Genomic DNA, 25,961 nt, shown 5'->3' on the forward strand with positions numbered 1-25,961 from the left:
TGTTTCACAGACCCTAAGCCTCTCGGGGCTGTTGAACTCCCCAGACAATAGACCTGACCCCTTGAGACCCACTTTCAGAGTCACCCAACAGCATTAACTTCTAGATGTGTGTAGGTGGCAAGATGGGGGGAAGTGAGCCTGGCTCTAGCTCAGCACCCCTACCCCCAGCCCTTCCGAGTCACTTGAGGAACAGGGCCCACCCCAGCCTCTCCAAACTTAGTTTCCTTATCAGTAAATGGAGTCTGATCACAAGACCTCGTAGGTCCCTTGTGCTTCAGTTATATATAATTTTCTTTTCTTATCTCTTCCAGAATCTTTTATTTTATTATTTTTACCAAGTCAAAGCCTCGACAGAGGTGTTTGACATTCTTTTTCTGAAAAAAAAAACATTTGTCCCAGTTGGACTCAGGCTGGGATATGTCTTTGGTCATGGGGGTGGGATCAGCACCCCTACTTGTGAGGATTCCAGGCCAGCAGTGATTTGCAAGCCTGAGATGGAAAGGGAAGTTCTCCATCACCCTCCGCCCCTCAGTAGGTGGTGACCGGCAGAGCAGAGGCAGGCACTGGGCCACACTGGGTCACTCTAGTCCAGAGCTCTTTCCGGGACACCTTCGCCTATCTACTCTGAGCAAGAGGCAGTGCTGCTGGGAAACAGCACCTGTGCTCTTTCTAAGTTCTCATCGTTGCAGAGAGAGCCCCCTCTGCATACCAGTCACACCATTCTCCCTTCCTGAGAGTCCTTCTGCTACTCTCCTGCCTGACACCAGCAGCTGCGGACACCCAGCAGGACGGCAGGAGTGGCTGGGATTTAAGGGCAAAGCTCCAAGGGCTGCCCTCCCCAAGCCCACCCCTAACATGCATCCTCACATGGTCCCCCAAAAGCAGCTGTTGCTTAAATTCCCTGGCTCCAAGGAGGCTGCAGGGTAGCAAAGAGATGACAGGGAAAGCAGAGGGCTTCAGAACGGAGAGCTTGTGACTGTGAGCTGTGAGTCCCAGACTCTTGTTTACTGCAAGCCGACCAAGTGCCAGGCACTTGGGGATACAGACCTGGGGATACAGTTGTGAAATGACACAAATGAGATGCCTGCCGTCGTGGAGCTTACATTCTAGTAGGCAGAGAGAGACTATAAAAGAAACAAGTAGATAAAGCAGAGAATATAGAGAAAAATACAACAGGGAAGGTCCCCAGCGGGTGGGGGTGGGGGTGTACCATTTTAAATAGGCGATCAAGGACAGTGTCATAGAGAAAGTAACACTGGACCAAGGACCTGACCCAGGTGAGCTCCCAGCCTGACTCACGGCTGGCTCCCTGCGGGAGCTGGAAAAGTCACTTTCCTTCTCCGGGTTTTCTTGGAAAATAATCAAATAAGTGGGTTAATCTAAATCAATAACTTGTAAACGTATTTTCCTCTGCAGTAGACCCCTTTACTCAAATGAAGAATTACTCAGAGCACTATAAATTAGGACTTCCACATGAAAGATGGGATACTTGCTTAAATTTGAATTTCAAGTAACACGGAATCATTGTTTAACATAGTTATATCCCAAATATTGCATGGGGCATACTTATACTAAAAAGTATTTGTTATTTATCTGAAATTCAAATTTAACTGGATTCCTGTCTCTATTTTTTTTTTTTGTCCTGTCTTTTTATTTGCTAAATCAGGCAGCCCTACAGGGGACACAGGAACAGGGGAAGTACTTCTCAGAGCTCTGAAGTCTCCAACCAAGCGACCTCTCTGAGCCTCAGTTTCCCGGGGGCACGAGGTAGATCTCTAGACCACTAGAGATAGTGATGGAGCCCCATGGGAAGAATGAATGATCAGCACCTTCCAGAGCTTAGTCTGAGGTCAGTCTTGGGCCAGGAGCTCTCAGATCTCAGAGAGGTTTCAGTAAATTACCCAACGAGAAAGCACCCAGCCCAGCACCTGATGACATTGGGTGCCCAGAACTTGTTTGTTTTGTTTGGGTCTAGTTTTCTGGAAAACTACCCTGCCCTCTCACCACCCCCTAGGCTTTCTGGAGGTCAACCTCTGGTCCATTTACTCTAGATGGTCCCTCAGCCCCATAGGGCCAGGAAGAGATGGATGGAGCATATTACTGAGTCTGGGGAAAAGGCCTAGGAGTGCTTGGTGGTTTTTTCTCTTCCCAGAAGTTTGCTTATTCCTGAGCTGAGAGCTGAGCTCTTTCACCCTCATTTGTCTTGGAAGGGCTGGCTGTGGGCTATCCCACCCAGTGAGAGTTTAACTGGTAAAAAATGAAAAAGAAAAAAAAAAAAACCTTCAAGGCTAAAGAGCAGAAATGGGAACAGCAAAGCATCTGAAAGCTCCTGTCAGGTATTGGAAATGCTCTCTTAATGGCATGAGGTAGAAGCAAAGCCAACAGCTTCTCCAGAGCCCGAAGCTTCAGAACACGCTGTGAGCAGCTGGGACCTCTCGCTGGCAACAGCACTAGTTTTCTCCCTGGGGTAAAATCAATAGCCAAGGCAGTCTGCTCTCAATTATCTGCTTTGTGGCTTGTCTGAGGTGGGATAACTTCAGGGTGTGGGAGAGGAAGACTGGACACAGGGGATGGGGTAAAGGAGGCCCTGACTAGCAGCAGGCAGAGCTGGGAGAAACCATGACACATGTCTGGGTCCCTTCCTTTTATCTATTGCAGCCTAACAAACCGCCCCCAAAATGTAGGGGTCTCAAGCAACAATTTATCTCCATTTCTCATGGCTTCTGGGCTCAGCAGGGCAGCACTCCCTTTGGGTCTCTCCTGCAGTGGCCTTCAGGTGGCAGCAGGAGCTGCAGTCTTGGGAAGGCTTGACCAGCCTGGGAATCCGAAAAGCGTTTCTTCACGCACGTGTCAGGCACCCAGGCCCAGACGGTAGCAACAGCTGGGAGACACCTCTACTCACTCTTGCTATGGGGTAGCTTGGGCTTCCCTCACAGCATGGCAGTCTCTCAGCAGTGGACTTCTTACACCATAGCAGCTTTCTCCAGATTGTGCGTTTCCAAAGTCCAGGACAGAAGCTGCAAGGCTTTCTATGACCTGGCCTCAGAAGCCACACAGTGTTGCTTCCACTGACTTTAATGCTTAAAAGGGCCAGCCCAGATTCGGTGCTGGAAAGACTACACCAGGGTGTGAATTCTGGGATGGGGGGTAGAAAAAGCTCCCAGAGTATTCTTGCTGTGTGGCTGGGCTGAGGTAGGACAACAGGAGCCGGGGGTGGGGAGGTAGGATGGGGGCTGGAGATTGCCTATCAGCCCAGTTTCCAGGCAGAGCAGAATCAGAGTGACAAGGAATGCCATTTTGCTCACTGATGTAAATGATACCCTTGAAACCTCAGAGGGTAGGGCTATGTGGAACAAAAAACCAAGAAACCTGGGTCCTTATACTGGCATGGCTCCCTCTGGCTGTGTGTTTTCTGGCAAGTCCCCAGACCTCTCTGGGCAATGGTTTCCTCATCTTAAAATTGAGGACGTTGGGCTTCCCTGGTGGCGCAGTGGTTGAGAATCTGCCTGCCAATGCAGGCAGACACGGGTTCAAGCCCTGGTGTGGGAAGATCCCACATGCCGCAGAGCAACTAGGCCCGTGAGCCACAACTACTGAGCCTGCGCGTCTGGAGCCTGTGCTCCGCAACAAGAGAGGCTGCGAAAGTGAGTGGCCCGCGCACCGCGATGAAGAGTGGCCCCCGCTTGCCGCAACTAGAGAAAGCGCTCGCACAGAAACGAAGACCCAACACAGCCAAAAATTAATTAATTAATTTTTTTTTAAATTGAGGAAGTTGGATGAAATCACTCAGTTTCCCCTCACCTCTGAGTTAAGCAATAGAACATGTTATATGAGTTCATGACAGAGCTCAAGTCTCTCTCTCAAGAGACCAGAGCCCCGGGGCCATTCTCAGAACAGGCATGAAAGCTAGAAGTGCCAAGTTAGCAGTCACCGATCTTTCCACCTTTCTGCAGCAACAAATCCTGGTGGCTAATTGGTATGTCATGTTTCAGGGGCCCTACACCTCCCTTCCTGCCTGCATGCATGTGTGCCTATGCATGTATGTACATGTGTGTGTAGCTGTTCTTGTATGTGCTTATGGGGGTGTAAATGTCAGGCAAGTGTCCCACTACACGTTGTTCTACTCAAGAAAAGACAGCCAAAATGGGTGGTTTATATTGGAAACAGCCCCGCTATTTATATAACGATGTGTTGTATGGCCTTTTAATTTAGCCCTCATTCCAAATGCATGACACGTCCTTTTGACACCTTGAAGAAATGTTTCTCAGATGGCAACCTGGGCATGGCCGCTCCAGGCTGCACAAGGAAAACACACAGCCCTGAAAATTAAAAGTGATTTAGGCCCTCTTAGGAAATGCCTTGCTTCAGGCTACTTGATGTGGTCATTTATTAAGTGACTTAATCAGGAAAGTAACGTAATCTCAGAGTAATTAAGTTCCTTTCTGGGCACTCCTGTATCCTCCCAATGATGTAGGGGGTAATGCATTCATAATGGGACTATCAGAAGAGAATTGAGGAATGGTTAGCCATTCAGCTAGGGCATCTCTGTGTGGCCGAGAAATGTACCTTAAATCACTGACTCTGCAGAAACTTCCCTTTGAATTCAAGCAGTTTTTAACGTGGTTTCCCTTGCCCTACAGTGGAATGAGTTAAGGCTATAGAATCATAGCCCATTAGAGTCCGGAGAATCTCAAAGGTCTCCTAGCCCAAGCTTGACATCTCTCTGCCAAGGAAACAAGGAGAATGATAGTGCCCAAGGCCATGCATCTTGCCTCTGCAGAGCTGAGACCAGCACCCAGGTCTTCTTTCATGCAGTTCAAGGCTAAACTAGAGAAGAAAGGGACTCTCTGAGGCTCTGTTGGGACAGTGGAGTGTCCCAATAACCAGATGTGGCTCCAGTGATAAGCAGGGACAAAAGGACTCAATATGCCAGGAGAAGAATCCTATGCAAAATGTGAACAGCTAAGTGAATGCTCAGGGAGATAATTTGTTCAAAAATATTTGTTGAGGGCCTACTATACGCCAGGAACTACTCTAGAAACCCGGAATACAGCAGAGAACACAGTCTCTGAACTAGTGATGGGAGTGGAGAGGAAGGCAGAGGATGAGAGAATGAGTGGGTGGATAAATGGATAACAAGTGAATGGATGGATGGAAGGTTGCTACATTTAGAAAGATAGGAGAGCCATAACTCAGGAATAAGTTAGGGCCTGGATGCAGAAACCTGGAGTCCTGCCCTTCCTTGCAAGCCTGCAACACAGCCAGAATCAACTCTCCTGCTCAGAACAACTTCAACGAATATCCAGTCCTTCATAATCCACACCCTACTTCCCACAGCCTATGCTGCTCCAATATTTGCCTTTTACTTCGATCCTGGTTAATCTCACCACAGTGCCCCCCCCACTATCACCAGTCAAAACCCCTCCTGCTTCTGTGCTCAGGCTGACATCCCTTCCTAGGATGCCCTCCCCTGTGCCTTCTGCCTCTTTGCCAACTCTCTGCCCCCCCCATTTAGCACACTCTGCTCCCTCCAGGCCTCTCGTCCTGGCCTGTCTGGGCACACGCCTAAGCTCTTTTGGGAGGTGTGTTGTACCTACTGGGCTAGGCTTGCCTCTCACACCTCCAGCTTAATTGTCAGGGCGTTACAAACAGGAACTGCCTTCCCCTTCAGGGTCCCCACAGACTGGAGCTTGTTACTGGGTGCACAAGTCTTCAGGAACAACATAGACTCTGGACAAAGTAAAGGGGAGGGGACCCCAGGACAAGCACCTGCCTTGGGCTCACCCCTAGGAAACTCTGAAACCTGGACTTCCCCCCTAGAACCTGTTTCATTAAGCCCCACCCACTCCCACACCCCCTGCAGTGTTTTCCTGGAGGCATCCCCTCAGAATCAGAACTGGGTCGAGGCCTAGCTTGCTGGGCAGGGATTAGGGGAGCAGCCTCTTGGACTGTTTCTACAACAAAAACTACTCTTGTGGTCTGGCCAGTGACTCAGCATCTTGGATCCCAAATGAAAAAAAGCCATTTTCATCCAGGCATGCAGGAAGTGCAGGGGATCCAGCTGACTTTGTGAAGCCACTGTGCCAGGCTCAGCGTCCAGCCGTGTCAAATCCGGGCACCTGGAGCAGGAACCTCCCAACCAGTCAGGAATGAGAAAAGAGCACCTCCTGTTAACGGGCTTGGCCACCCCATTTTATAGATGGAAAGTTGAGGCCTAAACATATCAGAACCTCTTAAGGTTCCCCAGGTTGCTCCTCTTTCCCCCCGATGTCTGGTGAGGGCCTCTCTGAACAGGTGAAAGATGAAGAATTAACTCTTCTTCAAAACAGCTGCAACCCTGTACTGAAGGAAGAATCCCTAAATATACATCGATTTCACAGGGGGCCAATTTTTGTGTCTGTGGCATCTGGTGAGTCCTACGCACCTCTTCTCAGAATAATAGTTTCTAACACATAAAATAAAATACTCATGATTACAAAGAAAATTATATTGAAGTAAAATTATAAAAATCATGTTTAAAATGATACAGTAACATATGTGCATCTTTATTAACATTTTAAATTGCAAGATCTAGCAGTAGGTCTAATCAGTACCATAATTCCAAAGTACTGATGAGCATAAGTATTTCAAGGTGCCTGCACCAACTCGAACATGATAGGAAAATATCTGTGGTTTCTGCTGGTGAGGAAGTCACAGGTATCGCCTAGTACTGCCATGACTGATGCCTACCTTCTTGGAGGAGCTGCTAAATTTTAGTTAGAGGTTAGTGAAAATTAGGGTGCGCTTTTTCCCATCCAAGTTCACAGACACCTTGAATGCTGTCCTCTGGCCCCATTAGTTCGCATTTTCACAAAGTGACTAACTACTTAATGGTGGATCTTAAGCAAAAGCCTGACATCCTCCTACCCCAAACTTATGCCCAGCCCCCCTCCAGACACGCAAGAAAGTCTGTGCTGAATTGAATCAAATACTTCTCAGCCTTCCCACCATGAGCGGGGGAGTCGGTAGCACCCCGTGCCTGTTCTTAGGTCTGCAAGCTCGGGCTCTTCATAGAGGGGCTTTATTTTCATTTGAATATGTTTGGAAGCAGAGGGGGGTGTTAGATAACAGGCCCCGTGACCGCTGAGGGGGAGACCTTTGCGGCAGGAAACGATCAAGAACAGTTCATCCTTATGAAAATATCCTCCCTCTGACATCGGCCAGCTCGGGAGCGCACAGTCGGAAATGAATCTCCATTCCAGAATGAGCCAATTATTTCAATGAGGCGCTTTTCCTTCTGCCCGGGCCATCGCTGAAATAAAATACGAGTAAGGTGTTGCACTGGCTCGTCCTTGCATTCCAGCTCAGGTTGCCACTGGGACCTGCCTGGAGGAGGGGCAGGGGCTGGGGGGTGCCCCCTAGCCTCGCACAGCGCTCGGTCGTGCGGGCATCAACTAGCCCTCCTGGCATCCGGGCAGCTCTTCAAGTCCCCTTCCTCCCTTTGTCTCCTGCCGAATCGCGGTCAGTGTATCAACATTAACTGAACAGGTATGTTGCTCAGAGTAGCAACATAGGATAGTGGTTACACGCCCAGACTCTGCAAGCAGACCTCGGTTCAACTCCCTCCTCCCCCACTTCATTCATTTAACCTTCCGTGCATCAGGAGTACACACTTTCTCTGTAAGATGGGCCTATTAATAGTACCCACCTCATAGAGGTGTCAGGGGATTCAATGAAATCCTGCTTCTAAAGCCCCTTGCTTAGTGTCTGCACATAGTAGCACTCAATAAAAGATAGCTATTATTGATAAATTAACAGAAACCTTTTTTTGAGCTTCCTCTGGGACAAGGCACCATGTTGGGTGTTGGACTATGTCCATGACCACGGATGGACAAAGCCTGCAAGGGAGAAATGATTCGATCCAGTTAATTTTGAACCGCTGGGGCGGGCGTTGGCGGCGGAGGGGGATTGGTGTCTGAAGAAACTGCCCATATTCACTAAAGGCAAAAAATGGTACCTGCCCTTGATGAGAAGGGAGACCCCCTTCTCATGTTCTGTGGGATGGGGTGGGTGAGTGCAAAGATTCTTCCACTCTTTTGCTTGTCAGGCTAGCGGCTGTGAAGGGAGACAAAACCTTTGTCCTTGACCACAAAGGGGTGCTAGAAACTCCAAGGAAGCGCCAGGCCTCCAGCGGTTGGCTGTGCCCCAGCAGCCCTTCCCCTGCACACACCACAGATCCAGGCATGAGCTCAGGGCTCTGACTTCCTGCAAGAGAATGCCACCTTTGGTGGGTATGTGCCTATGAGCATTTCCCTGGAGAGAGGACTTTTCTCACAGTTCCAGTGGGGTTTCTGACCCTCAAAGTTGAGAGCCACTGCTCTTCAGATTAGCTTCATCCCATTTTACATGGTTCTCAGACTACATTGTGAGCGCCACCCCCCTCTCTGCAACAAGACTGCATTTGCCATCCATGGCTGTCACCCAATGATGCCATTGTGCATTGATGGATTCTGTTTATTTCTACATATTTTGACTTTTCCCAGAAATCTCACTCTCTCACTTTGGAGAGCTAGAGGGATATGGGCGATGAACGTAAACCCTAGGAGCCCTTCCCAGGTGTAGCTAAGGTAGGTCAGGAAAGCATCAGAAAACACGCTAGCAGAAACTACGGATTCCTTAAGAACGGTCCCATCCCTGGCCACGGGCTAAGTAGCCACAAAGTTTATAATGCATTGAATGTACAAACTTTTCCGGTTAAGAATGCTTGCTATTCAGAAGGGGAGAAGCTCAGTAAACTGAATGTAATTACATTTCCTAGTTTCAACTCCTACCCCTCTTACCACCTAAGTCTCCTTCCCCCAAAACCCCGAATCACGAGTCATCTCTCACAGACGGCTGGTTTGGGGGTGACCCAGAGGTGTAAAGCACATTGAGAATGAAATGGTGTCCATGATTTCAAGAATTATTTCCTCATGTGAGCATAAATGTGTATTCATCATTTCCTATGAATATAAGTATATGTGTGCTTGTGTGTGTCCATATGTGTATGTACAGGGACAGGTATTTGCCTATATATACATTTATTTATATGTGTGCATGCACATTCCTGCTTGATTCTGTGTGTGTGTGTGTGTGTGTGTGTGTGAATTCCTCCATATACCCTTTAAACAAGGACCCTAAATTAAAGTCCTGCTGAGGTTACAAAATGTATTGCTGAATAAACTTTGTGGGTTTAAGCCTTTCCCATGAAGAAATCTCATTTTATAAAATGTTCATGGACTTCACAGGCTGAATCTGCTCTCTAACTATGCTTATCTCACGTCCGGTGCCTTTTTCCTGGGTCTGCCCCAGTCCTAGCCCTGGCTCCAGCCCTCCCCTTTTTCTTACAGCCTCGGTTGACTACAAGGAACACTCACCCACTCCTACTTCACCTTGCATCTGCATTAGGCTGTTTTTGTTTATTCTTACCATTAACTTATTGTTTGAAATTACATATTTTTGCTTGTATGTTCTGTGTAGAAAATTAGAGTGTATGTTCTTTGAGGAGGAAATGTGTCAGCTGGTAGCACAATCTACTGAGAATCAAGAGCTCCAATAGCCCCTGTAAGTATTAATCAGTTGCTGAAAGCATAGGGGAGGAGGAGGCTTCAGTTTCACAGCCATGGGTGGAGAGGACTACATGCTGGGTTCATAGCCCATCACAGACCCACCCACAGAAGGATCTGAACTTCTAGGGTCAATGCTGGAGGACTGTGCCCAGTATGGCTGGGAATATGTGTTCAACAGTATGTGATTTCCTGTCCCTAGGCACCTCCATGGATATGAGCATGTGTGCCTGTGTGTGTGTGCGTGTGTGATGGACAACACCCCATGACCTCTGAGTTTTCAAACACACCCAGAGGCTAGATGCTGACTTTGGCCAACATAGATGAACAAACTCAGCTTATGGAATTTGAAATAGTGAGTCCTGTGTAGCAAGAAGTTCAAAAGAGCACCTTCAAGAACCCAGATCATGCCAGCTCTAGTGGGGGATCCACCATTGATTTATAAAGGCCTCACTATCCATCCATCTGGTGGGACAGGGTGAAGGGTCTTTTGGATGCTGTACAGGATAGACTAGACTTTTAAAAAGAAGGGGGATGGTGGGAATGGAGGGTGGGGGGTGCCTCGGGAAGATTTATTTGTACCTGCAGCCCTAGGTCCATTCTGCAAGCTCTTCCTAGGCAGCGTTAATTCTGGCCAAATAAACTTGTAAGAGTATTGGAAATTTACCAGAAGTGGTAGGCTGCAGGCCACCCGTGACCCTGCTTCAGGATGGGCTCTGCTCTGTCTTCGTTTTCATCCTGTGACACGGGCCGGAGCAGCACCTCTCTGGAGTACGAGGGCAAAAGATGAAAGAGCCCTGGTGGCACCTTGCAATGTCTATAGAAGCATCTGCTCACCCACTCACATTTCATTGGTCCAAGCCTGTCACACAGCCAAGCCCAGGGTCAGGGAGGCATAAGTGGGTGGTGATGGGCTTCTACCACAGGAGTGGAAGAGTGCACGTTAATCACTCTGGATGGCTAAAGTCTTGAGAAAGAAGTGGGCAGCGTGGAGAAATAAGCTAGATATATGTGCAAAGTCCGATGATAAAGGGCCTCATAAGCCACGCTAAGAAGTCTAAATTTCATCATGAGGTTAATAGGTGCCATTAGAGGAATTTAAACACAGAGTGGGACCATCATATCTGGGCTCTAATTTGGTAGCTCTGGCTGATTTGCGATGGATGGACTGGCAAAGGCACCACATTGGGGGAGTGGGGAGAAAGGGAAAGCAAAGGAACTAATTCGTTTAACGCCTCTGGGTACCAGGCCCTAGACTTGGGCATTCCATAGCTGACTAGAAACCGGTAGCCGCCCAATCACTTCATTCTCCCATGGCCGGGCTCACAGTTCCTGCGGATTGGGCGGGGCGCCATATAGTCCCGCCCACCCACCCACAGCATCACTGATTGGAGCGGGAACCACCCGACCCAAGATGAGCCTATAAGATTCTCTCTCTCTCAAGAATTTGGAACAGGGGCAGAGATTTTGGAGTGCCTCCTGAGTACCCGGAGCGGGGGACACACTAAAGGCTAGGGAAGTATTAAAAGGAGAAGAAACAGAGAGAGCTGCTCTTCGGAGAGAGAACAAAGATTCTCCGAGAAAGGAGACTGTTCCGCCACCCAGAGGGAGAAAAAGTGCCTGCCTTGATATCTAACTATTTTCCAGTTTCTGGTTCCACCCCTGCTAAGGACAGTGGTGTCCCCTGCCCTTGAATCCATGTGCTAGCCCTGAATCCTTATAAGAAATTCATTCTTTTGGTCTGAGTGAATTTTTTCTGTTGGTCTGAGTGAATTTCTGAGCTTGCACATCAAAGTGCCTTGCCTCAGACACTTTAATTTTCTGAGTCCCACAAGCTCAGCCCAGACATAATGGGAGCCATGAGTACATATCAGACTTTATCAACTTGAGGTTGAGGCTACCGCTGTACAGCTTGCCCTGGTCACAGTGGACTCCTGCCCTGCAGGGGCTGACAGAGAGCAAAGGCCACGAACCCCAGGGCCTAGAGGCTGAAACCTGAGGCAGGGAGAGCTGGCTCTTCCTAGAGCCTAGCCCTATCTTCCTGACACCTACAGGGAACTCTAACCACTGGTAGCTGGAAGTGCCCGGGGAACCTGAGCTCAGAGAGAAGAAAGGCTTGGGGGTGAGGGAGGAGAGTTTGGTGGAAAAGCTCTCAATGCATAGATTCTGCAGCCGAACAGCCTGGATTCAAGAACTCAGCTCTGTCATAGCTGCTGGAGTTGTACTCAACCTCTCTGAGCCTCAGTGCCACCACCTGCAAAACAGAGCAGTTAATGATGCCTGGCTCATGGAGGTGTTTTGAGATTATGTGAGATGTCACGGTGCCTGGCACATAGGCCTTCAGTAAATTCTTCCTATCATTACTTTTGCTATTACAAAGGAACTAAAGGCGGTAACTGGCTTATGGCTGATAGTATGGATTTTGGCCTTAAGAGCTGAAGTTTCAGAGGCTCCTTACCAGCCGTATGACCTTGGTCAAGTTGCTTAACCTCTGAACCTATCTCCCCCTCTGTAAATGCTAATAATCCCCACTTTATAGGATTATGGTACCCACTCTGCATTAGTGTACTGCTTTGTATACAGAAGATACTCTATGAGTGGAAGACATTTGAACAGATACTCCTGGCTCTATCTCAAGGCACAGGGGGCTGAGAAAGAAGGAGTTAGGGAGCGGGAGGGGAGTTGCTCCGTTTACTCTAGGTCACAACGCACAATCCACACCCGCCTATGGAGCTTTCAGTGTGAGTTCTGCTTTGTCCTCAACGCTGAGAGCAAACACAACAGGGGGAGAAGCCTTGGTCTCAACCCTAAAGGAACATGCGATGTCACGCCCATATGCAGCTGTCTTTTGCTTTAAGAATTGTCTTAATGAGACCAAAATCCTGAAAACACCATCAGATAATACAAAACATTATGGCCCCTGAAGTTCTCCTATTCCTCTCCAAATGGGGACCCAGTCTTTTCACATGCTTAGCTCATTTCCACTTCCCCAACCCCTGAGAGCAAAGGTGTTTGTTACGCCTACTTTTTATTCTCCCTAGACTGGGAAACTGACTCCATAAGATTGAGTAGCTTGCCCTTGGTCACCCTGTTACGGAGTGGCAGAGGCAGGATTTAACCCAGATAGCCTGACACCAAAGCCCACACCCTCTCCAAGGCTGCCGCGGAGGGTGAACTGCAGAGACCAAGGGAGTCTCACACGTACGAGCTTCTGTCTTTCCAACTGCTCCAGGACCTCCAGTCACACAGCTGAGCACTTCCCACAGTGCCTAGCCCGGGTCTGGGAAATGAGAGGGGCAATCTGCCTTTTTTTTTTTTTCTTTTTCTTTTTTGTGGTACGCAGGCCTCTCACTGTTGTGGCCTCTCCCGTTGCGGAGCACAGGCTCCGGACGTGCAGGCTCAGTGGCCATGGCTCACGGGCCCAGCCGCTCTGCGGCATGTGGGATCTTCCCGGACCGGGGCACGAACCCGTGTCCCCTGCATCGGCAGGCAGACCCTCAACCACTGCGCCACCAGGGAAGCCCTAAATCTGCCTTTTGACACTTAAGTCAGGTGCTTTCTGAAATCACACTAATCATATGCAATTGTGTAAACACACCATCCCATCACATCCCGATGACAACAACAACCTCAATTATTGAGCACCTCTTGTCAGCCAGATGTTTCACAAACATTTATCTCCAATCCCCAATGCAACTGTACTCAATAAGCAAACGTTGAACGCTTGTTGTCTGCCAACACTGGGTTATTATCTTCGTTTTACACATGAGCAAAATAAGGCTCCAAGGTTGAGTGGCTTACTTAAGTGGTGGGTCTGGACCAAGGACCCAGGCTTGTCTGCTGCCAAAGCCCACGTCCTCGGCCCCGCCCAGCCTATCTGCCCCATATGTGAGCGTTTACTAACAGTGCAACTGTATTAGAATGGTTGGAGCAGAGATGGTAATTGCCAGAGGGCCAACCCCACCTGTCGTCACAAAACAGAATGCCACGGTGCTACCAGAGGACATCTATTAGAGGCTGACATTGACCTGGATCCTCTGCAGCAGCCTCGGGCACAGGTTTCCCTGAGCTACGTGCCTTCCCCAGCAGGGCTGTATCTTGTTTCTACCTACTTTATTAAAGCATTCTCACAGCAACGTGCATAAGTTAATTAGCACACATTCTTCTATAAGAAACAGCCCCTGGATTTTAGCCTTAATTCACAGAGACAACAAAATAAAGTATTGGATTTCCAAGTTAAAAACAATCTTGGCTTTTTCCAGGTTCCCTTTTCAAATGCAGAACTTGGTGGAAACCCCTGTGTGGCTGCCTTCAATGGCGGGGTGAGAGTGCCCTCTGGCCCAGGTGCTACCCAAGTCAGGAGAGCCAAGAGCAGTCACCGGCCAGGGGGAGGGGTGTCGCTGATGAGTGGGACTGATGCACTGTAATTAATGGTAATAAAAATAGATACAGCAGTGAGAGAGGAGTGCCAAGGCAGGAATCCCTACTCTCGGATAGAATTTCTCACAGGTAATGGAAAGAAAAAAAAAAAGTCACTTCTTACAGGAAACCTGATCTACACGTTACCTACAGAGGATTTTTGTAAAGTAACTAAGGAAATGCAACTAAAGACAGCAGCCCCACAAAAACTAGAATAACTCTACTTGGAAAACTTTCTTTCCTGCAGCCCAGGGGGACCTGGTAATGCTACAGGCAGTTAGATGTGTAATTTCTAAGAGCAGCGCGTTCGGTCTGTAGCTTCTCCATAGCCCTACAGAGACTCCAGCACCCAGTACTTCTGGTTGGAGAAAGCCGTCACAGCTCTGAGTCTTCCCCTGCAAAGAAAGGAGGGCAGGAAGGGGACTGGAAGTGAAGCACAGAAGGGAAGAGGAGGAAGAGGGCCATTGTCTTATTGGCCTGGTACTTCCCAGTTGTTGCTGTCAGTCAGATCCCACTGGTCATTCAAGCATTCATTCGAACATTTCCACTGTGTGCCAGGCAGATCCGGAGTCTCCAGGCGGGGGGACACGCGAGGGTGAAAAGCCGGCGACTGTTCCCCAAGGATCATGGGATCAGACCCGGGCAACCTAGTGCGCCTCGGAACGGGTGTGTATCTGTTTCCGAGGGAGCGCGCTGTCCGGACGCACCCCACTTCTCGTGTCCTCTCTGCCTGTGCATCCGGCCGGTTAGTGCTGGGGGTGGTGAGCAGGGAGGAACCTGCGGGCCCTCCCGGCGCCCTCTCCCTGCTCCGTTAGAGGCCTGCGGGGAAACCGAGCATCGACCCACCGACCCGGACTCTGGGACCTGCCGCGTGGGGGCGCTCGCGGGCAGACCCGGCCGAAGGCAGGGCCGCAGTGCCCAGGTCCTCCGTGCCTCCGCGGAAAAAACCCGGCAGCGGACTTCGGCCGCTTCCTGACCCCAAAGCCGAGAACCTGGACCCCTCACCCGGATGCCCGATCCCCCCAAGCCCGCGCCCGCGGCCGCCAGTCCCCCACCCCTTCCCAGGCAAAGGGGCCCGGCGTCCCCTGCCAACCCCGGAGGGAGCGCGGCGCGGGTACGAAGGGCTCCAGGACCGAGCCGTTACCGCGGGCGGGGACGCAAGGCCGCGAGCCGGGACGGGCGTCGTAGGCAGGCGGGCAGCGCCCGGGACCTGGAGACCCGTCTCAAGTCCTGCTCGGCCCTGGCGCCGCCCCGGGCCAATTCCCGGGTTTGCCGGCCTCCAGACCGACCCCAAGCCCTACGTTCTCGCTCTTTTCGTTTGAACCAGATCCCCTGTGAGCCTGCGGCCTCCAAACCGTTTGCTCCAGAGGGCGGCCCAGGCCGCCGCATGGGTCCGGGGCAAAAGGCCCGCAGGGCGGAGGGGCAGCGGCTGCCCCCGCTGGACGCTGCTGCTCCGGCCCTTGGGGGCCCGGGACCGTGCCAGCCACGTGCGGCGCAGGCGATGCCCCGTTTCGCGCCGTTTCACGAGGGCGGCCACCCGGAGCCCAGTTCCCTGTATCCCCGGGCGCCACTGGAACCGTCGTCAAAAACGGAGAATTGCTTCGAGCGGAATTCCCGCGCCCTGACCTGCCCCAAAAGTCGCCCAACACAGAAAACCGTGCGGTGCGGGGAGTCGCAAATGCCAGGGGGCAGGCGGGGCGGCGGGGCGGCGGCGGGAGCCCGCTTTCACCGAAACGCGAGCGAGGCCGAAGCGGGAGGCCGGGTAGGGGCGAGTGTGGGGGAACAGGGCTCTGCGGCCGCGGTCGGCCCACCCCGGGTTCCGGGCGGGTGCGCCCTGCTTCCCCACCCCTGGGCCGGGACACCCCAGAGATGCAGAACCGCGGGGAGGGCTTGAGGCGGGCGGCGCCAGGCCGGAGTCTGCCCAGGGGATTTCTGCAGTCTTTGTAGGCTGGAAAAACAAAGAGTAAAGAAAAGAAAAGGTCTGGTTCTCTGGGTTGGCACCGAACCCCCGCCCCCTTCTCTGCTGGCGTTGGAAATAGCCGGCTAGCAGCTCCTTTTCCTTAGCAACCCCTTCTTTACGAAAAGCCCCAAACCAAAGTCAGGGGAGCCCTTGCGAGGCTGGTTCCGCTGTTTTCTCCCTTTCTCCAAAAGTCCTGGGAGTGGGCCATGTGCTGCCCCTGGGATGGGCAATGGGTGCCATCTGCGGGGGCCCAGCCTCAGACTGTCCCTGACCAAGAGTCGGGGCAAAGGCATTGGGTCAGTGTGGGCTCGTTAAAGCTCACCCATCCACCCCTGATGCTGCCTACCAGAAAGTTTATCCCAAAGGACTCCAGGCCCACTTTGGAGATGAAAGGAGACATTTCAATAAAGCCCAAATTTCCACAGGTCTACAAAAGTTTTCTCCTCCCCAGCCATGGAGCTTCCATTTGTGCAGGCCTTTCAAGTGTGTCTTAGGGGAGGAATAGATTGCATAGTCCATAGATTCCTTGGATTGGGGTGGGGTAGACCCACCGTTTCTGGCACCCTCAGGCCTCTCCAGCAGCTGCTCTGAGCACTGGAACCTGGGGCTGAGATTGCCTTAGGGTCAGGCTGGCATCTGTCAAATCCCGGAGGACCCAAATGCCTGCCAAGTGCTCTGTCCTGTGGCAAAGGCTGTCAGGAAGGGGGCTAGACAGGGAGGGGGCTGCAGAGTGTAAAGAGACCCTAGCTGAGCTCCTAGCCTTTTTTAGGGCAGGCGCTCAGCTGCCTCTGCTGGCAAAAGGTTCTAGCCCAGACCTGCTAAAACTGGTTTCCTACAGATATGGGGGAAGGGCAGAACTGGTGGCATATGGACACACACCCATGCATTGAGTAATGATGTTACAGGTTTTTTGTGCTTACTCTTTTCATATGGCACACACTATATTATCCAAGATGGCAGGTACCACGTGTGTTCTCCTGGCAGGTCTGACCCTTGGGCTCAGCACCCAGAGGCCACAAAGAGAGCAACACTAGAAGGGACAGTGAGTCTGAAGCTCCAGAAAATCTGCCTTAGCTGAACATGGGCAGGACCCAGTCCTGAAGGAAGTTCAATCTTGAAGCTCCAAGGGTCCAGGGAGGGGCGTATTCCCAGTGCAAGCTGTGGCTGAGGTTGCAGTTTACCCACTTTTTCAAGGTGAGTATTCTTAGACTCATTCCAGCAACAGGGACCTGAAAGATCACACAGGCCTCATCTAATAGAGAGAATGAGGTGGAGACCATAAACTGGCCCAAAGTCTCACACCAGGAAGTTACTGCCCAGTCCCATTCACCTGCACCAGACCAGGGTGCTCCCCAACAGTTAGGACTTGATCTTGCCAAGATGTAAGACCGCCATGGCCAGAGGTGGGACCTGCCTGCCAGTCATTAACCACGTGGCTGAGGAAGAGGTCTTGGAAAGAGTAGGTTGCCCTTTCTTGGGACGAGTAAGGTGGGCTCTGAACCTTACTGCAGCCAGGGGCAAGTACTTCCTCATGTCTTCCAGAGTCCTCTAAGCCCGACTCTGGGGCAAACCCTGTGTGGCAGCACACGGGACTCTGGATAAAGTGGCCTGGACACAGCAGGGCTCCTCTCAGCAGACTGATGCAAGCTCTGAGCATGCCACCTGAAATTCTGCAGAGAGCTGTCCCTGCCACTGGCTTGGAACATACTTTGATAACCCTGTGGTCTCCATACACCTGGACAGGCCCCCAGAGGCAAAAGTCTTAGGGAGAATCACAGGGTTCCACTCTTTCATGACTGCAAGTCCCCCACAGGACGTCTAGAATGCTAGAGCAGGGGGGAAACTTTGGGAAATGTTACTAAGGGTTAGAGGAACAAATAGGAGACTTGCTCAAAAACACCAAGCAAAGTCACAGCTTGAACCCAGGGCTCTGGACCCCCATTCCAGTACTCCTAGCACAAACTTCTGGGTAAATTTAAAGGGGTAGGAACCAAGAAATGTGGCCTAGACACATATTACACAGTCCTAAACTGAAGGCAGAGAGCCGGGGCTCTGTTTTGGCTTGAGTCCTGGCACTGGGAGCCAGCGAGGCTCCAGCCTGCAACAGCTCAGAGCCAAGACGGGAAACGGAGGTGGGAAGGACCGGTCGGGGAAGGAGCTAACCCCGGGGCTTTTCAAAACCGTAGAAACAGCCGCAACACCCCCTCTTCCACTCCAGCCCTCCCACCTACTCGCCTGCCCTTCTCCCAGAGAACCAGCGCCACGTGTTTACACACGCGCCGTGACAAAGAAGCAAAAAATAGGATCCCCTTTTTAAGCCCCCCGTTCCGGAGCTCGGCGACCCGGTTCTCATGTTGGAATTGGCCAGAGCCGAGTCCAAGCTGAGAGGCCAGAAGGTGGTGGATCTTGCCTCCCCGACCACCCACAGGAGAAGGGCCAAGACCATCCTAGATTCCCTGCCCTCGCATCCCTATGGGCAGACCACCGGCGCTGCCCACCGGAGTCAACTTCCGTGGAGGCCACACGGAAGTGCCGGGAGCTTCTCGGGCCGTGGGACCCGTGGGGTTAAGTCTGAGTCCCCGCCCAGCGAAGAGCCAAGAGCGCTCAGCCGGGCGGTACCGGCCGCGGGGCAGCCGGCCCGGTTAAGAGAAGGAGGAAACGCGGGATCCTCCAAGAAGTAGATTCTCAAGCGTCCGCCTGTAGCCACTGCCAAATTTTCCTCAGTTCTCTCTTCCTCCCTCCCCCTCTTCCTCGCGGACCTCGCGGGTCCCGAACTCCTAGGATGGGGGTGGGGCACCGTCAGCAGGAAAAGCCAAATCTTTAAGGGGCGCCCTAACGCGTCCAAACTCTCCCGCCCCACTGGTCAGCTCCTGGGCAGAATCCACCCGGCAAACAGCAGCCCCGGGAGCGACGTGATGACCCGGGGGACAGCCGGCGCGGCCTTGCGAAAAGCTGGGCAAAGTTTCTTCCCCCTCGTGGCTCCCTCCACCCCACTCCCTCCCCTTCCTCCCGGCACCCCCTTAACGTCCTCCGCCTTCTCTTCTCCCCTCTTCCCTCCCCACCTCGGTCCTCCCCTTTTCTTCTCTGCGCGTCTCCACTCCGCCCCCCCGCCTCCCGGGTCCAGCTCCTCCCTTGCTCTTTGGGCGTCCGCCCCGTCAATCACCGCCGCCGCTGGCCTCTGCCCGGCCCTCTCCGCCTCCCAGGTTCTTGGAGCGCCTCCGGCTCCCGTCTCGGGCTGCCCTACGCTTTGCACGGAGCCCGGCGATCTGTCAGCGGAGCAGGCCAGGGGGAGCCGCCAGGCCCGCCGGGCTCGGGTTACCAGTGACTGACAGCGTCTCCATGGCGAATAATTTGACTCCGACTATTGTCTGGCGCGGGCAGGCCCCGGGTCAGATAACCAGACCAATCAGGGCGCGGGCCGCCGCGCCTCATGCCCGCTTAGAATAATATTATTAAAAAAGCAGCGAGCGAGCTAGACGGGAGGGAGAGCTAGCGAGAAGCGAACGAGGGAGCGGCTGGCGGGCGGGAGGGCGCGGAGCATGCGGAGCGGCGCCCCGGGCGGCCCCCGGGCTTGGACGAGGACTCAGGAGAAGTGCGCGGGCGGCGGGGGCGCGGAGCGGCGCGGGACCCGCGGCCGGCTCGGGGACATCCTGCAGTGACTCGGAGTTCTCCGGGAGCCAGCGCCAGGCCGGGGGGCCCCCCCGCCCGCCTCTTGGCCCGGACGGTCCGGCGGGGAGGCGCCCATGCCGGACCGCGCGGCGCGCTGAGGGCGCGCGCGGGCGGGCGCAACCGGCACCATGTCTATGCTACCCACCTTCGGCTTCACGCAGGAGCAAGTGGCGTGCGTGTGCGAGGTGCTGCAACAGGGCGGCAACATCGAGCGGCTGGGCCGCTTCCTGTGGTCGCTGCCCGCCTGCGAGCACCTCCACAAGAATGAAAGCGTGCTCAAGGCCAAGGCGGTGGTGGCCTTCCACCGCGGCAACTTCCGCGAGCTCTACAAGATCCTGGAGAGCCATCAGTTCTCGCCGCACAACCACGCCAAGCTGCAGCAGCTGTGGCTCAAGGCGCACTACATCGAGGCGGAGAAGCTGCGCGGCCGGCCCCTGGGCGCTGTGGGCAAGTACCGAGTGCGCCGCAAGTTTCCCCTGCCGCGCTCCATCTGGGACGGCGAGGAGACCAGCTACTGCTTCAAGGAAAAGAGTCGAAGCGTGCTGCGCGAGTGGTACGCTCACAACCCCTACCCCTCACCCCGCGAGAAGCGCGAGCTGGCGGAAGCCACGGGCCTCACCACCACGCAGGTCAGCAACTGGTTCAAGAACCGGCGGCAGCGCGACCGGGCAGCCGAGGCCAAGGAAAGGTACGAGTAAGTAGAGCTTCGGCGCCAGCTACCCCGGGCTCGAGGGAGGGGGTCCCAGGGCGTCCACTCAGCCACCGAAGAGGCTTGAACTGGGCCCGCTCGTCCCAGCAAGGGCCCTGCTGCAGCCTGGTCTGACCCAGGCGGCGCTTGCGGGCGACCAAGAGATCCGGAATTTGTCTAAAGCGGGCAGAGCAATCGGGAAGTTGTCAACTAACTCCCTGGTCGCTTGTGAGCAAAAGTGGAGAAGCAGCGACCTTCGGGACAAAGGCAAGACGGTAGGCCTGGATTCCAGGCAAGGGGCGCACAGCAAGCAAGGCCTCTTAGTCCTCCGAAGGTCGGAGGACAGAGGGTTTTGGCGAGGACTATGGGGGGGTGGGTGCGGGGTGCGGGGTTTAGACTGCCTGTGAGAATTCACCAGCACTTCCCAGGGCTTCCCGTCTGCCTCACTCAGCTACAGGCCGTGTGATTAGGGGTCAGTACTGGGATTGGAACTTCCCTGGTACGACCTGGATGTGGAGGGGCCTGGAAGAATTTTCCTTGTCTGGATAGGAGGGTTGATAGGGAAAGTCTTATCGCGCATTGAAGGGACCAAGAGGTGAAAGGCTTGGGGAGGAAGTGTCAGCTCTGGGAGAGAAGAGAAACACATGTCCCTTTTTCTGCCTCGTTGGACCCAGCGGTCCTTGCCTGGCCTGCCAAGCCCTTAGCTCCTCTCTGCTCAGGCTCTACCCTCTTTGGCAGGTAGGTCGGTATGTCTGGGGTAAGCTGAGAGCAGCAGAAGGGCTGGGAGTTGCTTGTCCTCAGGGAAACCAGGACTTGCTGAACTAGCCTTGCAGTTGACCATGAGGCCGTTGTGGCTTTGGCCTCTCAGAACCCCAAATCTGGAGGGGGAGAAGCTGACTGTGGGAACAGAATCAGCCTGAGTGTAAGAGCAAAACGAGACACCCGGGGTCTGTGGTACGGGTTGTGTGCAGCCCGGAGTGAATGGCCAGGGTCAGAGTGCGGGTGCTGAACAGTGGACTCAGCGGTGGGACTGGGGGGTGGGGGGGTGGCTTCAAGCTGACCTTGGTCTCTAAGACCATGAGGTTGGAGCATCCACAATTGTACGGATTCAGCTGCCAGCCCTGTGGGAAGTTCCCTTCCAGGAAAACAGAAAGAAAAGGCCCTGGGGAGCCAGTAAAGAGAGAATCTACCCAAGAATTCAAATCTCCAAATCTGGGCAGGGGCTGTCGGTCGGTCAGAGACAGGGCAGGAGGTGGGTTCTCCCTGCTGAGGTCCCCCTCCCCCCAGAATGGCATGCATCCAGAGTCCTGAAGACCTAAGTTCTCAGGTCGGGCCCCAGGTGAGGGCTGAAGAGTCCCTCAGTTTCTGGTATGGTGGAAAAGTCTAGGCCAGGATCAGCAATCCCCTTCTCTCTTCCTTCTCTCTTCTCCCAGAAGCTGCCCTCCACACCCCAGCTTCAGGCCCCCAGCTGAAGTTTCTGCTGTGCCACCAGGAAAGGGAGTCCTGCATCCTTAGGGCCTTGTTCCTACACAAAGCAAGGAAAACCCTAACAAGGCCTGCCAGGTTGGAACTAGAGGGAAAAGACCCTTAGCTCCAGGAACCTGTCCCTCAGACAGGGTTTTCCCTCAAGCAGAGAAAAGCAAAGGGAGATGAGGACCTGTGAGATCCCCAACCTCAAGTGGACCCTCAGCCTAGAATCTAGGGTCCCTGACTCTCCTGGACCCACTTCTCCGCAACAAACCCTGGCTTGAGTAGTCAAGAGTGATCTGAAAACCCAGGCACCTTCTCTTCCTCCCTGTCCCTGTCCCCTACAACTCCACTGAACCCTGGTCCCCTGCCCCTCTGCTCTAGAAAAGAAAAGTTAGCCACTCAGTGGGGGAAGGCAGGGAGGGCAGAACACACGGAGAGCAGAAAGATATTCGTGAGATTGAGAGCAGGAGAGGTGGGGAGATAGAAACGATACAGGGAGAAGGTATAAGAGAGAGACATCGGGTCTGGAGGGACTGAAAGAGCCAGAGGCCAGGCTTGGCCGCGAAACATGTTAGAAACCGAAAACACCCGCAGGCAGCGCGCGGCGGCTCTGGCTCCGGGCGACGCGGCGCCAAGCAGCCTCGGTTTCCCCGCTGACCCGGCTGCTTTGCTCCTGCACTTGCAGGGAGAACAGCGAGAACTCCAACTCCAACAGCCACAACCCGCTGGCTGCGTCGCTGAACGGCAGCGGCAAGTCTGTGCTAGGCAGCTCGGAGGACGAGAAGACGCCGTCGGGGACGCCAGACCACTCGTCGTCCAGTCCCGCGCTGCTGCTCAGCCCGCCGCCGCCACCCGGGCTGCCGTCCCTGCACAGCCTGGGCCACCCTCCGGGCCCCAGCGCCGTGCCCGTGCCCGTGCCGGGGGGAGGCGGCTCGGACCCACTGCAGCATCACCACGGCCTGCAGGACTCCATCCTCAACCCCATGTCGGCCAACCTCGTGGACCTGGGCTCCTAGAGCCCCGCCTGCCTCGACGCGCTTGCCTTCTGGGCTGGTCGCTCGGGACCTGAGAAGGACCGTGTCCGGAGGGCGCCCCGCGCCGGCGGCCCCACCAGGTACTGAAAGACCCGCGCGCTGAGCGGGCAGAACTGCCGGCCCGGGCAGGGCGGATGGCTCTCTGGTTTAGTCTTTGTTCGGGATTTATTTTCAACAAGTTGCTTTGGAGATCCTTTGGAGGCCTGGGACCGGGTCTTGAACCAGGGAAGGGAATAAATTATACACCATTCTCGTACTCTCTCTACCTGCCTTCTCCTCCGCTCTCTTCTCTCTCTTCCCTTGCCTTCCTTGCGCTTTCTTCCTCTTCATTCCCCTTCCTTCTCTCCTCTCTTCTCCTTTCCCTTTCTTCTTCTTGCTTTCCCCCTTTGCACTGTCTCTGTTTCCCTCTGTACTTCCGGCTTGCCATCTCTCGCCGGGTTTCTATTACTCTATCTCTGTTTTTCTGTTTCTCCTCTCCGCCAGCCTCCTGCACCTCGCGGGCTGTACACGTCGGTCTTTCTCCTCGCGCCTGGCGGTCTCTTTGCCCTCCCCCCATTCCTCACTTTACTGGGGTGGGAGTGGGAGGGGGAAGAGCGAAGAAAAGACAGGGCCTTTGAACCCGGGCTTTCTCCAGAGACCCTCCCCCCGGGGTCAGCGGGGGGCTGCAGGGTGTCAGCGCTGCCTAGTAACTTAAGTGAAAGAGCAAGGGCGGCGGCAGGGAAGCACCTGAACGCCCCCTTGCCGCTTGCCCCTCTGTTTTGGTGAGGCCCCGCCACTCGCTCTCCTCTTCCTCCTGGGACTGTGGCCACCGAGCTCCCGGCAGAGCGTGCCTCCGAGCCGCAGACTTGCCATCTCCCTGTTATGCCCTCATGTGAATGTTCTTCGGGAAATATTTCTGCTTTTATTTTATAATAAAATTAGAAATCATAAATATATATATATGGATATATACCACGAGGCCCGCGAGCCGGGAGTGCAGCTGTGTCTGATTTCCCTACAGGGACTCGACACCCCGGGTGAACCGTTCTGGGCAGCGAAGCCCCATGAGTCCCAGAAACCGGGAGGCGCCTTCCCCCACACACAACGTTTATGAGTCGCAAGGTGAAGGGGCTGAATACTCTGAAACCTCCTGCCCCAAAGCCCTCTGTCCCATTTCTTGTCCGGGAAGCTCCCTGCAGGAGCGGGGAAGGGGCCTGTCCCTCTTGGGGACTCCTCTCCCCCCACCAGCCGAGCAGTGCCCTCACCTGCCTCTTTCTTCACCTGGGAATGGGGGTAGGCGATGAGAGGCTGTGTGCGTAACGTGGTTACGTGTGTTTGGACATGCCAAGGCTGGGAAACAAGTCGGGCCGTGGAGGTTTCCTCGCAGGGCGGACGCCTTAGCGGTGGTCGCCATCCCCAGAACCAGGCACGACGCACTGGGCAGATTCGCTGGCCGAAAGGGCAGCCGCTGGTCCAGCCGCGAAGCCCGGGTCGTGCGTGTAGCCGTGGAACGAAGGTCTCCACGCTCAGAAATCCGTTGGTTTGGCGTGGAAATGAAGGGGCTTGGGGAGAAGGGCAAGTCCGGGAGACTCGGGGAGCCGGGTGCGCCGGGCGCGTGTTCTAAATGGGAACAAGCGGACGCCGGGGCTTGGATGGTCTGGCAGAGGAGGCACCTCCGTGCGTGGTGCGCCGTAGGTGCCTCTGCGGCTGTTAATTAACCTGCGGCGCCCCCTCCCCTCTCGGGGATCCAGCCCCCCTCCCCATTAAGCGACAAGTCTAAGCCGGTCCAGGCAGGTCCGAAGCCGGCGGGACTCCTCGAGGAGAAAGTTGAGGCTTTTCCGTCTCAGGTCTCGGTGGCTGTTGGTACCATACACGTTACTCCTCCGCGACCCGGACGCTTCCGACCAGACCTGCCGGCCCTGGGTGGGAAGGGATGGAGGGGAGGAGGCGCTCTTCTGACCCCATGATCCTGGAGCTCCAGGACTTCTCCGGCACTTTCCGCTGGTGAAATCAGCGCTCGCGGAGAGCACTTCTGCGCGGACTTTCTAAATATCAAGGATTCCTTCCCAGTCGAGACCCCCGGGGACGCGGGCAGCTGGGCGGGCTAACTTGGAGAGGGAGGCTTTGCCTCAGCGTAAGCTCTGTGCAGTCATGGGGGTCAAGGGAATCCCCAGCAGCATAAGACGGCGTCAAGCACCCCACGGCCCCTGCACCCCCAAGAGGAAGTGCAGTCCTGGCAGCTCCTGTGGCCTCTCCTGGAGGCTGTGCTCTCAGGGGACAACTCAGGTCTTCCTGGGCCCGAGTGGCCCCACCCTCCCTGACTGGCGGGGTGTAGAGCCTGCTACCGTCTGAGGGTCCAGAGAGGCTCAAGGGAGTGGGAAGCTGCCTTGAGTCAGCCGAGCTGAGCCGACAGGCCCGTCCTTACTTCTCAAAGGGAGGAAACACAGTAGTCCCTGGAGCCCACATCTCCCCTACCTGCCTCCTATTTTTCTGCACTCACAATCACGGGCAAACAGGCTCTATACCAACTTTCACAAGGACACGTACATATTTATCATTCGATTCACTGTGCCGGGCACTGTGGGTAGCACAAAAATACTCACCCACTCACACTTGTGGCCACACGGGGAAATATCATACTCTGTCACACATATGTTCACACACATACAAACAAACACACATAGACACTCAACCCATTTTTACAGACACACAAACGCATGCACTCAGGTGAAACACTCACCTGCACAGATGTAAGGGAGATACCTACACAAATGAGCCCCTCCCTCATCCTTGTACTCACACAAACACAAACCTCTGCTTCTCCCCGGAAGCCTTCAAACCCACCCTCCCACCGGTGCCCCAGCGAGCAGCCCGTCCCAGCCCATGGACCTGCTGGGGCCAGAACACAGCCTTGAAGCCCGGCTGGCCGGGAAGGCCTTGGCTCTAGGCAGCTGTGGCCCAGAGAAAGAGACGGTCCTAACCCGAGGCTGCAGACAGTCAGGGACCCCACCCTCGATCCAGCGGTCCAGGTGGAATCAATGGAGTTTGCTGGGAGTTCTCACTTGCCAGTAGGGGGCGGGGTGCCTGTCCTGGAGCTTTATTCTGGCTTAGTGGCGCTACTTGTTGCAACTTCCCTCTTTCCCTCCCCCTTGGAAAGC

General features: G+C 54.1%; 1 protein-coding gene across 2 annotated transcripts; it reads left to right on the forward strand.

The window, feature by feature from the left end:
* Positions 1–19,760: 19,760 nt before the first annotated feature.
* On the forward strand, positions 19,761–23,080 carry SIX2 (SIX homeobox 2; the record flags this gene model as incomplete). Of its 2 annotated transcripts, none has more annotated exons than XM_079721499.1 (2): positions 19,761–20,326; positions 22,476–23,080. In XM_079721499.1, 2 exons carry the CDS (start codon positions 19,761–19,763, stop codon positions 22,804–22,806), a joined length of 897 nt encoding a protein of 298 aa, XP_079577625.1. In that variant the 3' UTR covers positions 22,807–23,080. The 2 variants fall into 2 exon arrangements, with proteins under 2 accessions (XP_079577625.1, XP_079577626.1); XM_079721500.1 differs by having other exon boundaries at positions 19,761–20,320.
* Positions 23,081–25,961: the final 2,881 nt, after the last annotated feature.

The sequence above is a fragment of the Hyperoodon ampullatus genome (genome assembly GCF_949752795.1).
Source record: "Hyperoodon ampullatus genome assembly, chromosome: 15".
NCBI classification, from domain to species: domain Eukaryota; kingdom Metazoa; phylum Chordata; class Mammalia; order Artiodactyla; family Ziphiidae; genus Hyperoodon; species Hyperoodon ampullatus.